Source organism: Dermacentor silvarum, chromosome 1, assembly GCF_013339745.2.
Source record: "Dermacentor silvarum isolate Dsil-2018 chromosome 1, BIME_Dsil_1.4, whole genome shotgun sequence".
NCBI classification, from domain to species: domain Eukaryota; kingdom Metazoa; phylum Arthropoda; class Arachnida; order Ixodida; family Ixodidae; genus Dermacentor; species Dermacentor silvarum.
The window spans coordinates 335,928,241-335,946,744 of record NC_051154.1 but is presented as its reverse complement, the minus strand read 5'-3'; the positions used below and the strand labels follow the sequence as shown (position 1 = coordinate 335,946,744).

General features: G+C 42.9%; 1 protein-coding gene across 1 annotated transcript in view; it reads left to right on the top strand.

The window, feature by feature from the left end:
* The window catches only part of LOC119443683 (ATP-binding cassette sub-family C member 3), a 203,301-nt gene that overhangs the window by 175,222 nt on the left and 9,575 nt on the right, over positions 1-18,504 (top strand). The window contains exons 22-24 of the mRNA XM_049660466.1: positions 4,827-4,997; positions 7,029-7,187; positions 7,743-7,909. Of these exons, the coding sequence (XP_049516423.1) occupies positions 4,827-4,997; positions 7,029-7,187; positions 7,743-7,909 (497 nt within the window). The remainder of the gene's footprint in view (positions 1-4,826; positions 4,998-7,028; positions 7,188-7,742; positions 7,910-18,504) is intronic.

The following is an 18,504-nucleotide window of genomic DNA, read 5'->3' as shown; positions in this document are numbered from 1 at the left end:
ACAACTTGTTGCATGTCAATTGCCGATGCTAAATCGTGTATAAACTCTACCAACTGTGTATTGCAAGATAAACGACGCCTGAAACCATGTTGGCGGGGCTTAGGAGATTATATTTAGTTAAATCGGCCATAACGCAACTGTAAATTACGTGCTTCATAATTTTGGAGGGTATACTAGTTAAGGAAACGGGCCTGTAGTTCTGAAGGGAGTTTCGCACACCTCTCTCATGTATATACACGATTCGCGCTAATTTCCAATCATCAGGCATGTCTATTTCACTGAGGGACTTCTGGAACAATCGGATGAAATAAAAGCATAACGCGTCCGCACAATCTGGTTCACATCTTTAAATAATTTACGGATACCATAGACACAAAAGGTGACTTCTGGCATGCGGTCTATTTCAACCGGTAATTCAAAACAGACAGTACTTGAGCTAGACGGCAAAAACACAGATGAAAAATAGCGGCAAAATATTTCAACTTTAGACTCAATATCATGAATAATTGTTTCATTATTTTTCAAAGCAGGTATCGATCTGTTGCCCTTGTCATTACGCTTCACATACCTTCAAAATTCTTTGGTATCTCTGACAAGTCTTTCACCTAAATTAAAAAAATACAAGTCCTTAGCGATGTCAGACTTTTGTCTAAATTCAATTTTCATTGCTTTCAGCAAGGTCAAATGCTCTGGCGAATTAGACGCCTTGTATCTTTGATAAGTTCGTCGCTGTCGTCGAACAAGGGCACATAACTCTGCGTTAAACCAGAGTTTGTCTCGAGCTCGCCTACTTGATATAACTCGTGATGGGACGTAGTTCAAACATTTTCAGGTTGAAAGTATTCCACAGTTGTTCGATATCTAGATCATCTGCGAGTGCGTCAGAATTTGCAAAGAGCAACTCAATTAAAATTACAAAATAAATTATGGGGTTTTAAGTGCCAAAACCACGATCTGATTATGAGGCACGCCGGAAATTTGGACCACCTGGGATTCTTTAACGTGCACCTTAATCTAAGTACACGGGTGTTTTCGCATTTCGCCCCCATCGAAATGCGGCCGCCGTGGCCGGGATTCCATTCCACGACCTCGTGCTCAGCAGCCCAACACCATAGCCACTGAGAAACCACGGCGGGTGAAAGAACCACTCGAAAGCAGTGCTAATCGCCTCGTAGTTGGCCCCGATGTAGGCATAAATGTTTCGACTAGGTGCTTTTGCAACTTTCACATACAGAACTGATAAATCTGCTAGAACAACGTTGTGATCGCTCAAACCTGGCAACACCCGTACATTGTACACAACATCAGGTACGTTACAGAGCAAGAGGTCGAGAACGTGACCTGTTCCGTCAGTGCGCGATGGCTCGTGCGCATACTGATAGAAAGTGTTCTGATCTACAATATCAAAGAAAGTTCAGTATAGGCTCCCTCGAGCAGTATCTCTTGGTTCCCCAGCTGACCAGTCAATATCCGGGAGGTTAAAGTCCCCCCTGGGACATAGGCATTCATTGTTAATAGTTTCAAGAAAATTGTATAAATGAAGCAGTGGTTGTAGAGAAGGACCAAGAGGCCTATAAAATGACCCAAGAATAATTGTTTTCCCATTGTGCAACCTTTCTTTACAAATACTCGATTCAGTTTCATTATCAGGAAATTCCATTTGGACACTCGGGATACAATTACGGACAAGAATAAACACTCCTCCGCCACGTGCACAGCGGTCTCGACGAAAGCACTCGTACGTGTCAGAGAATACTTCAGTGCTTACGATAGTCGGGTCTAGCCAAGATTCTGTTCCCAAAACAATGGTCGGTTGGGTGGTACGAAGAAAAAAGTGAAAATCATCAACTTTATTTTTTACAGTGCGGCAGTTGATTAACAGAACGCTAATGGGGCACATCCCAGCATTAACAGTACTTTGTCATTGCTCCCGCACAACGCCGGCTTTACTGTCCCATTGAAAGCGCCTGCTCCCCAAGTGAAGCGTATCAAACTTCAGAACTGGTTTCAAGCCTTCCTCGCTGTTTTCTTTGGCATACGCACACAATTTCTTTCGCTTATCACGGAAAGTACGGGAAAAGTCTTCAGATATAGCAACGTCTGATTCCTTAAGCTTGAATGCTTTTGCAAGCATGGCTTGGCGGTCTTTGAAAGAATTTAAACAAACAATGATGGGCCGATTTCTTCCTTCACAGAATTTACCCAGCCCTTGTGCACGTTCAATAGCCAACGAAGATAATTCAAGCTTCGCAGTGCACTGACTTATGATGAGTTCCGCAGTCTGGGCTTCTATCTGATTGGCATTATAGTTCCGCTAAACCATAAAAACCTAATTATTGCGCCTCTCCCGATTTTCCAAGTCATCCAATTTTTTAATCACGCCTGCCAAAGCATCATGATCTTGTCGCAGCTGATCTTCAACGTTAGCTAAGATTATTTCAGTTGTGTCGATTTTTTCTAGCTTAGTTTCTAACGAAAGAAGCCGAGCTTTAACGTCAGTAATGTCTGCAGCGAGCGGCGATAACTTGGAAAGTATTGCACTTTGACCATTTAACAGTTCTTGGATTTGTTCAGCAGTTAGTGGACCTGGGTTACACTCAATATCTCCGCAAGAAAGCTGCAAAATAAGTAGATAAAATGCCGGGCAACGAAAAAGTGAAAAATGCCTCTTGACATGCACACGATTTGACAACACAGAACCGTGTCGCCGACGGGAAAAATTAAGATAAAGCACTTGGGGTGGAACCGGCAAAATATAGCGCGACGCTTTCAAAGGGTAAGAAGAACCAACCTGCGTGGGCAGTAGAAAACTTGTAAGGGTCACCGCCATCTCGCTGGTTCCACGCCCCATCGTCACAGTGATGCTCCGGTGATTTTGTAGTCGACACTTGACAGCGTCAATGCCCACATAGCAATGCTGCCATCTTGGAATCACAAAACGTTCAAATTTGTCACCAGCTGGACATTGTTGTAGCTCGAAGGCCTCGAACAAATCAGTTGAAGACGAAGAACCGCTGTCGGCCAATTCCAGGCATACGTCGTCGAACGGAAATCCATGAGGAAGGAGCGTCGTGGAAAAGCTCGCCGAAAACACCTGCGTGAGCAGTAGAAAACTTGTACGGGTCACCGCCATCTCGCCGGTTCCATGCCCCAATGGATGCAAAACGTCGCGAAATCTATCCGACAACATTGTTCTTCAACCCAGAAACAATCTATAGGCTGCCCGAATGCGAAGCACCCTAATAAGTAACTCGAAATTACGGTGCAGAAGTTAGCTCCTCCGTTTGTTCACTCAGGGGCTGGCACCTATACGTGGTAAACCGCTGTTTCCCCGCCGAAACGTTATTCAGATCGCTCTCCACTTTCATCGGTGTTCCCCCCGAAACTTAAATAAGTGTGGTTATCCGTTATATTTCAACTGAATCGAATATTCAAAAAGTTTCATCAGCGTGTTACTCAATCAAATTCTAATCGAATAGTAAAGACTGTATGGTTGACACTCAAAATTTAGAATATTCGCATATAATTAACTTTTCTCCTAATCAACTAAGGCTTGAGTAGTCATAGTCTTATTCTACATTTATGAACAAAATGTTCCTCTTGTTAGTTTTCCGTTTGCAATCGCTTCAATGGTGGTCAAAGTTATGCGTGTTCTTGTTACAAATATGAACAAGAATTGCTTTATTTCAACGCTTTCGAAATAATCTTGACACCGTCCATGGCTTAGAAATATCTGTGTTGTGATGACTTACCAGAAATACTTCAGGTGTTCAGTGATATGCAAATGATTTTTACCTCGCTGTCCTAACCAGAAATTGTGGACTTTGCCCTTGTGCTCATCTGTCAAACTTTACTGCAATGAGCCAGTGTTACTCAATGAGCACAATTTTAAAAAGTCATATTTCAAAAGGTGGCCCGCATGTCATTAACTTTCAGTTAGCAACGTCGACAGTGAATGCCCTTCTCATAACATGCGTATTTACGGCCCTTCGTAAATTTTCAGGTGCGTTATAGCAGTGTTCTAATTCTGATTAAATTCTGCTATAACGCAGAAAGGACGTTACGACTAAGTGTCGTAAGTATACCCATGGTAATAAAAGGGTGTACTCTCTCGACGTTGCTAACTGCAAGTTGTTTTATTTTGGTGCCTTCCTGGAATGTTATTTTTTGAAAATGCTGCCCACTGAGTTATACTGATGCACTGTGTTGATGTTAGACAGATAGCCCAAAGAACAATCTCCAAGTTTACACATTTTTCTCTGACTGTACCATTGTTCGTTGTCAAACCACCCAGTTACAGGTTCTGTGCAACAATGCATGCAGTATTCTTTATTCTGTCTGGAATGTTATGTTATATGCCATATTGGCGGCTGTGAAAGTAGAAGTATTCTGGCTGAAGTAAAACTAGGTTGAAGTAGCATGTTTTTAGCGAAGAAGCCCAAGTGTGTTGATGAAATTTTTTTGCAGTTTTTTTTCTACATGATAGAAGGAACCACAAGGGGCAGATATTTTGTCCTGCCATTTGCCCAAAGGATTTTCCATGAACTATTCAAGCAATTATATACTTTTTTCCACTTTCAGAAAATGAATTAAAGGCAAAAAGACATTCCTCGTTTTGATGAAAGAATATTTAAAGCTTTGGAAAAGGTCTTGACTAAAAACTGATTTAATATTATTGGGTCCCGACTCTATACTACACACGATGTTTTTGGTGCATAATCTAGTTTTTATAAAGAAAGGGTACACCTCTTTAATAGGATAAACAAACGTAATAACTAGCTGTTTATAGTACGGTAAGTGTAACGAATTCCTGATCCAATTTGCAGGTCGACGCACCAACGACGAGCAGCAAAACAAAGGTTCCGCTGTCCGAATGCCTGTCCTGCTGGCCCAGTGAAGGGAAAATTGAGTTCCAGAATTACTCATCCTCCTATCGTCCATACGTCCTGCGGGATGTGCTAAGTGACGTCACATTCACAATTCAGCCTATGGAAAAAGTACGCGTACTGAAACAATCACTTCTAAAAATCTGCGAGCAACAGACTATTGCAGAGTATATAGACTGCCCTGTTGCAGGGACCAACATCTATCATTCCAGCGTTTTCCAACAGTGCTTAACCAAAGTGGTACGACGATAGAGTAGCATTATATCAATAAGTATAGATTGTTCCAGGAAGCATTGAGTTGGTTATTTTTTGTCGAAGGAACGCATAACCCATTGCTTTCTTGGTGCATTGCCTTTAAAGCGTACTTGCGGATCGCCCAGCCACGACATATTTTTAGACTACCATAGCCCCAAAACAGATACAAAACGGTATGAGGCAGAGAGTGCGGCCTGTGTCGAACTACTGATTAGGGTATTCTAAGAAGTAAAGGTAGCATCATTCAATATGATAACGCGCTAATACTTTCCTTACGCTCAACCAAAAACGCAATATTTGATTTTTTAAACAAGGAATAAGCTCGTGTCTTGGTTTTGGGATTTTAGTCATATTGTTAAGCATATGGGACTGTGTAGGGTAATTAAGTTTGGCTTAAGTTATGAAAGGGGCCGATTAGATGCTCATTTAGAAGTAGTAATGGCAAAATTTGCTCCATTGATTCCGTCGCCGTTGGTGCCCAGGTACCGAAATCCATCTTTCAAAATGCTAATCCTGCTACGCATTAATGTTTTCTTCTACGCAAATGTCTTGCGTCCGCAAATTGTATATGCAGTGAGCAGCGCTACATACAATTTCTGGACCGTGAAAGTAGTTACGAGGATGCTGAAAGTTGCATTACAACCAGTTCTGGCAATCAGTTGGGACGCATTTGTGTCGTTTCGGGTATCTCACTAGCCGAAGGTAACATACTGACACACAGCCTGTCGATTACCGCACGCCACATTAGTCGCGTTTTAATGCGAAAGCATTATTTGCCCCATTAGCTAAAATCCGGCGTTGTCGTCGGCGGCGTGACTGAAAGATGGTACTAAAAATGGCCGACGGCGCGAAGAGTAAAACACGCCAAAAATGCTCGGATTGACGTCAAATTTGTCAGGCAGGTTTCTGTAAACAAATTCAATACTGGAATTGAAAAGAAAATTTTGGTACATTTCGGTCTGGATGGGAACCTAACTTCCGGGCCTCCGTGGCGCGAGATGAGCACGCTTCCCCGATGCCATGGTGGCTCCACGGTTATGGTTGACCAAAGTTGTGCCTAGTGCGTGCGTCATTGCAGACGTCACGTCACTGCCTCCGTCACTGCCTCCCACGTGTCACTTGCTCTTTGGATTTCATCGGTACTGCGTCTACTGGGATGCTCTGCGAAGCGTCTACCTCAGGGAAACTGTGAAACGTGGTCGCCCACGGAAACACACCTCTGAAAACGAAGCAAGGAAACACAAAAAAATTCATGGTTCTGCAGAAAAATGGTCCGAATGTTTCCGGTCTCTGGACAACGTACACGCGAACACACACACCGGTTCAGCAGAAAAAAAACTTTAAAGGCAGTCGAAAACATAAATCGAAAACATTTCACCTAAGCGTTTATAATGCTTTCGCATTCCCACATGTAAGCAGTCTTAAATGTCTCCGCAGAATTTTTATTTTTGTGTGATCTTACCGTTTCGTTTCCGTGGGCAACACGCCAGAACTGCTGGCAATAATTACATGTTAACAACGACACACAGCTCACTGCTTTGACATCAATGGCGTAAACTTTATGTAATCAATGGCGCAGAGGCAGGAGTGCCATGTTTAAGTGCTGTAACATTCATTAAGAAACGCGCTCCTTTTCCTTGACGTGTTTCAAAATTACATGGTTGAATATTTTTCTGTATTAATGCGGCCTATACGTATTTCAATTTATGCGTGCTGTGCTGTTACAGAAATAATAATCGCATCTTTGGCTGCTCTTAAATGACAATGAAGAGATGAAAGAGAAGTACTCGCCCATACACGTAAACTAAAGCGTGCCTTGTTTAAACGCTCCCTTTTTCTTCTTATCCATACAACTGTGAACCACTGATAATTGTACTCACGTTACAGGTCGGAGTGGTGGGGCGCACCGGAGCGGGCAAGTCATCACTGCTACTCGCCCTCTTGCGTGTGCTCAGACCAACCGCGGGTCACATCCTTATCGACGGCGTAGACATCTCGACGGTACCGCTTCACATGCTACGCAGGAGCATTACAGTCATCCCGCAGGTAAGGAAGCGCAAAGAACAGTTAGCTGAAAAATTGTCTCGAGTAATGCCTGGGGTTCTGTTTAATCTTTTTCGCGTTGTGGCTTAGTGAATAGTGCATCCAGGTAACACGTGTGTAACAAATGTGTACTGAATCGCGCGCGCGCGCGCGATTAAGTACACACACAGACATGGCGATTGTCCCACGTAACTTGAGCAGAACTTTAATAAAAATATGCAAATGCCACGTAGCTGGACAGTACCAAGCTATTGTTTTGGGCTGTCGCTTGTAGATACTCATATAAGATTTTTAATTCCGCCTAATCAAACAACTAGTCTTCATTAAGTAATCAACCTCTCAAAAATTATAATTAGGTTAAAAGTGTGAATTAGAAAAATTGGAGAGCAACATGAACAACTCCCAATCCAGCTTTCTGTTGCTCAATACGTGCTACATGAAAGTTTTTCGAAGCATGAGAGGCCCGCGAATACACGCAAAGTGCCGCGAGCGGCCAGTGGCACGGCAATTTTTTTGTGTATTCGCGGTCTTCTTTCAAAACCAGTTCGAATTTTTCAGGACCCAAGCCTTGTTAGGGGAACGCTCAGGTTGAACCTGGACCCCACAAATTCTCACTCTGAGGCGGACATTTGGCAAGCCTTGGAACGCGCACACCTTGCCAAGTTCGTCTTAAAGGATCCGAAAGGGTTAATGCTAGAAACAAGAGGTGGCGGCGACAATCTGAGGTGAGTTTACCGAATGCGATAAACTGTGCTAATGGGACTTATTTCTTTGACAGAATATTTGTTGCAGCTCTTTTATTAGAGAGTTCTGTTGCGTGCACCCTGTTCATTGAGCAGATGCTCCAGCACGTCCAGCAGCGATGTAGTAGACCAGTAGTTCTAAAGCTGGGGATTGCGGCGTCCAGTGGGGCGACGAACAGTTCAGTGGCGGATCGCGAAGCGGTGTGGGAACATGGGAAAAAGTGAAGGCTGCGACGTACTAGGTTTCACTGCAGGTTCAGTATCCAGAGAATGTTCTTTGTGTCAGAGTTCAAGACTCCATGAACGCTTGGTGAGCTGGGGCAATATGTGAAGGTTTCGAGAGATGACACAGGGCTGATAGGATGGCAACACGACAGATCCTGGTTTCAGATTTCTTCGCATATACAGGGTCACGAAAGGAAAATGAGAAGTAATTTTAGCCTGGTACAGTATCCCTTAAAACTTTCAATGTGTTTCTTTCAAGGAAAGAGATTAAATATAAGCGAAGATATGAAATCCATACATGCGTTATCTCCCCGTTTCCATGAAATTCTCCCGTTTGTGGGCCGTTCTTTGTGGGTGAAAGTTGTGAATGAATACTTCAAAAAATTGCAAGGTTGAGTCTCTGTCTCCTTTCTGTGCTATGTAATGATTATTTAACGGTAGGTGATTGTTAAATAGCATGCTCTGGAAAAGAAGAGAAGAAGTGACAAGCGAGCGAGGACATGATCGCACGCTGCAGTTTTTTCTTAGCAAGTGTCAAATAAACAAGGCGTTCTCTACTTCGGCTCCACTTCCTGGTTTTCAGCAGTGATTAAGTAGCCCCATTGGATCACTGGAAAATCTGATGTGGGAACGTCGAGGTGGTGTGGTCATCCCTAATGTTTCGCGTCTTTTCTGGCTAATGAGAATTCTGCTGGCTGATTAACTCGCATGCATGGTATTTTAGAAGTCTTCTCTAGAAATGAAGCTTAGCTATTATGTCTTTTATGGTCCGCTTAAAAGTATTTCCCAATGTTTTGAAACATCGAATAGTAGTCAGTGCATTATTGTTTGCTTGAGTTGTGTCTTAGGGCAGTGAATGCACGCATATTAAGCTTATGGTACTCGAGGGCGAACAGGAAGCTTACAAATTGGGAAAACAATACGGATAGCTCGACGAGAAAGTACGTAGCACCCAGTTGTAAAAAAATCCATAATGTTCGTAGATTTCGTGAACATTGAAATGACTTTCCGAAAACAAATTGCAGAAGTTAACGTTTGTGATTTACTGTTCATGCACTAATAGAAAGCGGGTGGTTCCTTTAATTGGCAGAGTCACAATGGGAAAGTCGAAATGCGAGGTTTTGTTTATTGAGGGGTAAGGAAGGGGGGCAGCGAAGAGGAAACTTGCACAGCCTGAAAAAACAAAGAATTACGGCATACATGTGATGCCTGTTTCCCTTTATTGAGCTAAAAAGAGGATAGAGTGATACTAGGGGTTCGCATTTTTGTAACGCCCCAACCATACGAAGAGACATGCAATGAAGCGAGAGAAGGCATAGGGGAAATTATTTGCTATGTGTAATTAAATGCAGAAGTATTATAATAAATCTAAACAAAAGCTGACAAAAAAAACTTGCCGCAGGCAGGAACCGAATCCACATCTTCCGTGTTACGCGTGCTGTGCTTTTTTCACTAATTGCCACCACGGCGCTATCCTATACTGCCCACATTCTTGAATATTTGTACATGAATATTTGATTACTAGCCCTGGGAGTATTCGCAAGCGGCGCTTGCAGCCAAGGTGGTGTATGTGGGACGTGTATTTTACCGCACGCATCACGTAGTACTTGAGCTTTGTTGCAGGCAACTAACTGTCAAGCAGGCCCTCGTATGCTACCTCCTAGCTTGCATAAAGGCTGCCAAAATTAGTGGCACCCGCTATGAAATGAGCAAGAAGAATAAGGTAAATATTTTGTTCGTCTCAGCCATACGAAGAAAAACAAAACTACGCCGGAGAAAGCACAGAGTAAATGTATTCTTTTGTTTAATTGAAATGTGAAAATAAAAATTGGAGAACGCTTAAGGACGTATTTTTGGGCTAGTTGGTTCTTCATCTCAAGTAAAAGACAACGCCAGAATATGCACAGGACCAAACGACGACTAACGAAACAGACACAGGGCGCACTAACAACTGAAGGTTTATTCACAAAAAGCGCAGAATACGTATACCGGCTGAACATGAATAAACACAAAAAAGGAAACTGTCGCTTGCATCACATGGCCAAGCCTACTGCGCGCGAAATGGCGTTCTAGTAAGGAATCTGATATCCTTATCCGAGAGTACGACGGAGGGCATACTAACACAGGACTCATCCAGCTTTTTTATTTCCAGGGCTTCAACAATCTCCCTTGTTAGTCTGTCTGCTGATTTCAACATGATGCTAGTATTTTCCATGAATACCTAGATGTCTTGATATTGTCTTTGTTGTGTTGTACTTATGTTCTTTCAATCTCTCATTTAGGCACCTTCCCGTTTGGCCTATGTAAGACGCACCGCAATTCAAAGGAATCGAATAGACCACGTTTTCCGCACAGTGCACAGGCTTATCTCGATGATTCGTGGTACATACTGATGCCTTGCTTCCTTCATTAACCGCTCTGCACATATTTGCGAGCTTTTCCGGTGCGGTAAAAAAAACTTTTACTGCCACCCGTTTCCGCTACTTTCTTCAGGTTATGCGAAATAGAATGTATGTAGGGAATGGCGGACACATTCTTCGTGCCTTGTTGTGCTCCCGAGTGGTTGGCGTTATTGCCTTGCTTCTTGAGTCTGAGCATCTTTTCTGCAACTGCAGAGAGCAATGTTCGCGGATACCCCGCTTCAGTTAGGTGACGTACTTGCTCGTCGAAACTTCTTCTCATGCGATGAACGCATGATTTATTTAAGGCATTGTCAATGGATGAGTGAACTATACCGCGCTTTACGAGCTTTGAATGAGAAGAATGAAACATCAAAATTGGTTTCTTTGCTCTAGGCTGGAACTCCCAGCAGACATGTTTGGATGAGAAATGTATGTACCATGAATCATCGAGATAAGCCTGTGCACTGCGCGAAAAACGCGGTGTATTCAATTCCTTTGAATTGCGGTGCGTCTTACATAGGCCAAACGGGAAGGTGCCTATATGAGAGATTGAAAGAACATAAGTACAACACAACAAAGACAATATCAGGACATCTAGGTATTCATTGTAGGGACTGCGACTGCACTGAATTAATGGAAAATACTAGCATCATGTTCAAATCAGCAGACAGACTAACAAGGGAGATTGTTGAAGCCCTGGAAATAAAAAAGCTGGATGAGTCCTGTGTTAGTATGCCCTCCGTCGTACCCTCGGATAAGGATATCAGATTCCTTACTAGAACCCCAATTCGCGCGCAGTAGGCTTGGCCATGTGATGCAAGTGACAGTTTCCTTTTATGTGTTTATTCATGTTCAGCCGGTATACATATTCTGCGCTTTTTCTGAATAAACCTTCAGTTGTTAGTGCGCCCTGTGTCTGTCTCGTTACTCGTCGTTTGGTCCTGTGCATATTCTGGCGCTGTCGTTTACTTGATGAAGAACGCTTAAGCTTCGCCTTTAAGAGTGGAACGTGACAGCGTTGTCGGGCCCCATTCGCATCGCATTTTTTTATGAGCAGGCTTCACTTCCACACCGAACGTGGGAAAGCCAGCTTACAAAAACCAAGCTTATATCGATCCCCTTAAAATCGGCTTCACTTTTAAACAGAAATGCATTGCTGGGAAGGCGTTTTTCCAGGGCAATAAAATGTGAAGGCCCTAGGCCCTTTTTTTTACGTTAATATCTGTTTGCTATTGCCCCGACACGCGCGCGTGTCCACAATTAACGCATTAGGCGCAGGATGGCCGCCGAGGATACGACCTGCCGAGGATACGAGCGTCATCTGGATATGATTTTCGCAAGTCCCCTACCCCAGCGCGCCGCTGTTGGTATGGTATAAATGCTGGAAAAAGGTTTGCGTTGGAGTTTCCTCGTAACAGAATTATGTTTTCTCGTACATTGAAATTACAATCCGACGCCACAATGGCTCTAGATTGTTTATGAAGTCGTACTTTACCATTTTTCTGACGGCTTGCACTGTGAGAAATTCAATTTTTGTTCAATAATACCTTGCACCACGCGTACGGCCTGCGTGGTCGGGGTGGCTCGGGATGATTTTCGCCGCCATGGACGCTGACACCTACGCCGACGCCGGATTTTCCAAGACACGGGGCCCTGAACGCCATTGTGTTAATAAGGTGAAGAGCAATGAATGAACCCGCACGCGTAATGCCGACGATACGGGATTGGTGCCCACCTGCGGCAAGTTATCTTTCCGTCTAGTTTTTATATCCATTACATTATTAACTGTGCATTTCAATTAAACATAACAATTAATTTCCCCGATGCTTTCTCTCGCTTTTATTGTCTGTTTCGTCGTATGGTTCTTACTGTCCGATCAGTTTTTGTATACGTAACTTTGCATGCGGGAAATAGCGCCAATAAGGATTCCAAACATATTTCGTTTGAAGCTGTGCCATCCGCTGCGGCAATACTCTGGAGGACTCAAACGAAGCGTTGTAGCAAATTTTATTGCACTTCTCTCGATGGGTCACTTCACAAAAACAATGCAATCATAACAGATACAATGTTTATAGCCAACACTGCCAATTTTCCTTCACATCCTCTTAGCTCTCGCAAAGGCTTAACGTTACAAATTTATTGGGTGTTCATGCCTCGCGCTACAACAACACTCAAAGTTTTCTGCAGACGTGTTGATACGAGAAGTCTCCAACAGATATCAATTGGCATACGGGAAGCATACTGGGAATTCATTGCGATCCTCTGCAGCCCACAAGAGTGGATACTTGTGCTTGTTAGTATTGCATAGCTAAATGTAGGAGCACGAAAGACGCAGACAGAGAGACGGAGCTGCACACCACTCCGCTGTGGTATTCAGTTCCAACTCTGTGATAGTGTTTCGCGCTCTTCAGAGGAAGCTTTAGTTTGGGGGCTCCTATGTAAATACATGGGACAGGAAAAAGATTTTTTTTCTCAGCAACCATGTGCTAAATTTGATTAGGTTTGCTGCATTTAAAAGAAACAGTTGAAATCTAGTGACTGTTTGTAGCGAATGTTTTATTTTGCCTGTCAATGTTTTAATAAAAATAGCTGAAAATTGCAAATTTTCACAAAACGAGTCTATCAAGCTTATAACTCAACTCAGCAATGAAAAACGATATCTCAATTATTTTTTCTGTTGCTGGCTTATAACCACGAAATATTGTCCACTGCACCAGTATAGGCGAAACGTGCCGAGTGCTGGGCAAATCAGTTCTGCAAAAGTCGTTGCGGTCACAGGTCTCAAACGCTTCATGGCTCATCACGGTTCCCATAAAAGCACAGCTGCCGCTTTAGCTAGGTGGTACTGAGTCGTCTGCAAAGACGTGTTTTCCGTCACGGCTGATACGTGCAATAGAGGGAACTTGTAAATTCATGCCGACTACTTTTGATTTCATCGTTATGGCAAGAACGGAAAGTTGGACACAAACGGTCTTCTCGTCGTTCACACCGCGAATTCCTGTATATAATGCACTACATATTCCAAACACAGTTCCTAAATATTTTTACGGTGCAGCGACGTCTGTGTAAATGATTCTAGGCCACGGTCGAATGACATTAGACAGGAGATTTTGCTCATGCCTTCTAATAAGCATCATTGCTGCTCATGTAGCTCTCTGTGGTAGGGAACAGGGAACAGAGAGTTATGTTCAGCCAGTATGTTCCCCATTATAGATGGACAGCGGGGAAATTCAGGAGCTCGCATTCTTAATTCACGAGCCTGAGAACTCGCGAGGGAATGGATGACGGCTTGGCTATCCCAAGAAGAGCGTGTCGTACTGAGCGCAGCCGACTGCGCCCTGCCTAATTATATGTCCCCGATTCTGTAACGCAATTTTAATGGCCACATTGCCTTGTTCAAGCGTTCAAGTGTACATGTGCCACGATTGAGCTCTAGATTTTTATCCGCTGCTTATAGCATTAGTTTTTAATTAAGTTTGACAAGGCGTTTTTACGCACTGTATGTTTTAATGTCTTATTCCTCCTCTAACTGAGCCATACACGGGAAATACGGCACAACGTGCTCCTCTTGAGAAATTCAAACTTCAGTTCAGCTTTTTAGTTTTTATACGGCTATTACCCAAGTGGGATAGATACGTAACTATAGCGCTAAACATAGTGACATGCGTACATTGTCGATCCTTTTTTCGGTGATCATTTTTCACCTGCTAACAAGTGTTAATGTTATCGCTCTGCCCAAGACGCGCCTGCATGCATCGCGACTTTCCCGAAAGTTGTCGCCGATTCTATCGTGATAGAATCTTGTATAATCAGATTGTATGCGCAAAGGGAATAGCGGCGTACATTCTAGAACGTACGCTTGAGTCTACGATGAGTCATGTAGAAGTGGCCGACGCGGTTGTCCCATCTATCAGAGTTCGACGATCAATGATCATGCTCTCTATTGCGTTCTGCTCAGAGTGTTATTTGTTTTTCTATATGGACATAAGACGGCTCAATAAAAAGGTAACATTTAATTTGCGCCTTTGGCTGTGTCTCATTCTTCATCGTCACAATAACGTGACAATACTTAAGAACAGACAGAGGAGGGCACGGGATACTACACTGTATAGTTCCATTTACACTGATTTACTTGTGGAATTCTGCGATTGCTCTCTGAATAATATTTTTTTTCTTTTTGGCGCTAATTGCAATGTCTCAACAGCGAACAAGCAATACTTAGCCAAGCTTTATACATGCAAACAGAATCAATCTCAAGTCTTTCGTGTCACTGCGGGTTTAGATGATTGCACAGCTTCGAAGCTTGTGTTGCTGCCGTGGCGGAGGAAACTGCACGGCTCGAAAACGAAATACCACACCACAGGGACAGTTCTTTCACTTCGGCCCAGGCTCATGCACAATTAATTTTAACGTGATTTGCGACAATGTTATAAGTACCTCTGAATTCGCTTCTATCTAGCGCGATATGCCCTAAAAACTAATGCTGATAGCTCACTGGCATTTTGTCTCGGCGAAATGGTGGACCGCACCAAATTTTAATGCGGCAGGTGCAAAGTCATTCCCACATTTGATGCTATAGGGTAATGCTTGTTACTGATTTATGCTATAGGGTAGTGCTTGTGACGGACTTGTCACGGCGGCCGACACAGGATATAAAGTACAGCTGGCTGGCTCCCACTTCGGGCACGACATCGCACCTAAAATGCCGAACTCACGCTGGCTGTTATTACAGGTTAGTTTCCAGAAAGGTGCACATTGTGTTAGAAGTAGTAATTACTCTTTGTTGGCGGTGTCGTGCCCACCACAGTATATTGACAAGTTGAGATTTTTGAAGGCTGTGTTTACTCGCAAATTTCGCTCCTTGTCTGCTATTTTACTATTGCTTTCGGTGTCATTGAATCTAATCCTGGCCCCATGACAAAAGCTGAGGCCGATTCACTTGCCCAGGCTCTAGATGCCATTCGCAAGCTTGAAGAAGGTCAAGCTTCCCTGATAGCTGATTTGAAGTCTGCCAGGCAGAAGCAAGCAGAATCTGACAATAAAATTAAACTTTTAAGTGACAAGATTGTTTCTTTCGAAAAATCAATGGCGTTAAATCGCCAGTCTAGGGCTGGAGCAAATTCCGACGCTGTATGCGTTGTGTCTGAACAGGTGGCTGTTATAAAGGCACGCTATGACGATTCCGAGAACAGGCTGCGACGTTCGAATCTGCTTTTTTTCGGTTTGGACGACGACGCTAGAGAATATTGGGCAAAGTGGGAGCAGAAAATAATTCGACTTCTGTGCAGATAAGCTTGGTAGCCAAATAAATGACCAACAATTTGAACGGGTGCATCGGTTGGGAAAATATAGTGAACATAAACGCAGACCCATAATAGCCAAGCTCACCCTCTTTAAAGACAAAGATCGCATTCTGTCTTCCGCGTACAAACTTAAGGGGACGTCATTTTCCATTCGCGAAGATTTTTCACCGGAAACTCGATGCGCTAGACAAAAGCTAATTGAATTCGCGAAATCCCAGAACAAACTTTTTAAGCTTTCAGTGGACGAGCTGCGTATTGATTCAAGAATCTATACGTACGATGGTTCTGCAAGCCCAGTTGTCGCACTGAATAGATAGCTACGGTTGAGAGCATCCGCACAGAGTCGCAATGCACCAAAGCTATCCCCGATTTTACCCTCGCTATCACTGTCGTACGCTAATCCACGAAGCATATTATCGAAGCGCGAGCTTATCTCTTCTTTCTTGGGAGACAGTAAATCCGACGTTATCGCTTTCACGGAAACCTGGCTGCATTCTGCAATAAAGGATGATGAAATCTTTTCATTTTCAAACATGGATGACATATATAGGTGTGACCGCTCTCTTAAAAGAGGGGGCGGGGTCTTGATTGGTGTAAAGAAAGCCGTCACGTCATTTTTGGTCAACACTAATTCTGATCTCGAGGTTATTTTGGTGGGCTGCACGATCTCTTCTTCTAGGATACTAATCGGTAATTGCTACCGTGCACCGGATTCTAACAGTTCTTTCATCAATGCTCTGCGTGACACAATCAACAAAGCCGTTGAACTCTTCCCGGCTGACTCAGTCTATCTTCTTGGGATTTCAATTATCCGCTAATTGATTGGGAGAAATTATCATCTCCTTGTCATACATCGTCTGAATTCATCAACTTGTCTTTAGATTTCAATCTCTTTCAAGCTGCTACAAAACCTACACGTGGTTCCAATGTTCTCGACTTTCTTCTTAGTACTGCACCTGAAACTATAGGTCACATAGAATACTTGGATGGCTTCAGCGGTCACCATTTACTCCACATAACAATAAACATAACGCCACAGGATACCGGTGTAACGAGTAAGCAAATTCGTGATTACAATAAGGGTAATTATAGAACAATAATCTCGGAACTTGAAACTTTTTTGGTAAACACGATGTGGCCATCATTTTACAGCAGGTCCGTTGAGGAAAACTGGATACTGTTTAAAAATAAACTGTGCGCGTCAAAAGACAAGTATGTCCCACTCGTAAATATAACGAATGATAAGTGAAACCCTTGGTTTACTAAAAAGCTTCAACGCAAGAGGAATAAGAAAAAAAAGCGCTTGTATAGTATTGCTAAGAGAGCTCGCACGTGAGCTGCGTTGCAGAATTAGAAAGCTCATCTCAAATCGTACTGCTCAGCTTTAGATGAAGCTAAGAAGAAATATTTTTCTAATGATCTTCCAGAGCTACACAAAAACAATCCAGGTAAGATTTGGAAAATAATAAATCCGAACAACGAATTCGATCAGGTGTCCTTACAAAACAGCAGCATTATATCTGTTCCAGCCAGAGAATGTTGATTGGCTTTCAATTCATTTTTCAGCTCTATGTTTACCCAGGAGGACAATGTAAACGTACCTTGTGTTTCAGAGTTCAGCTACCAAAACATGGAACCTATTGAAGTCACTTTTGAGGGCCTTTCTTCTCTCATAAATAACCTTAAGATGTCTTCTTCATGTAGCGTAGGTGGTATAAACACAGATTTTAAAGAATACCATATCAGTATCAAGCAGAATTCTCCTTCACATATTCAGATAGTCAGTTGCGACTTGTCACCTTCCCACAGTCTGGAAGATGGCAAAACTTATACCTGTATTTAAAAATGACAACAGAAACTCCGGTGAAAATTAGCGTCCCATCTCCTTGACATGCATTTCCTGCAAATTGCTCGAACATATTATCGCTTCACAGATTTACAGACACCTTGAGTCTAACAAATTCTTTTTCATAAGCAGCATGGTTTTAGGAAGGGCCTCTCATGCAAGACCCAGTTACTTGAATTTACAACAGATCTACCCATTAACTTGAATTATAACTTACAAAATGATTGCTTTTTTTTTCTTGATTTTTCGAAGGCGTTTGATCATGTCGCACATTGTAGCCTAATATCAAAGCTCTCCGCACTGAAATTGGACTGTCTTACCTTGTCATGGCTCCGTAACTTTCTGTCAAATCGTCAGCAGTTAACTATTGCAAATAACTACTCTTCCTCCATAACAGACGTTTCTTCTGCTATTGCACAGGGCAGCGTCCTCGCTCCCTTGCTTTTCCTCATCTTTATTATAGACCTACCACACATGATGTAGTCCACTATAAGAATATTCGCTGACGACTGCATGATTTATTGCCCATATAAAAGTTCAGACGATCATCTCGTTCTTCAGCAAGACCTTGAACAAATTATTAGTTGGTGCAACAAATGGAGAATGACTTTAAATACCTCAAAGTGCAAAGTAATGTCGTTTACCCGGAAGCCGACAACTTCATCGTATTCATACGATATTAATAATTACCCTGTTGCAATGGCTAATCAATATAAGTATCTAGGAGTGCTATTCACGTCGAATCTTTCTTGGTCAGAACACATCACGTGCATTTCAGCTAACGCCTCCCGATCATTGGGA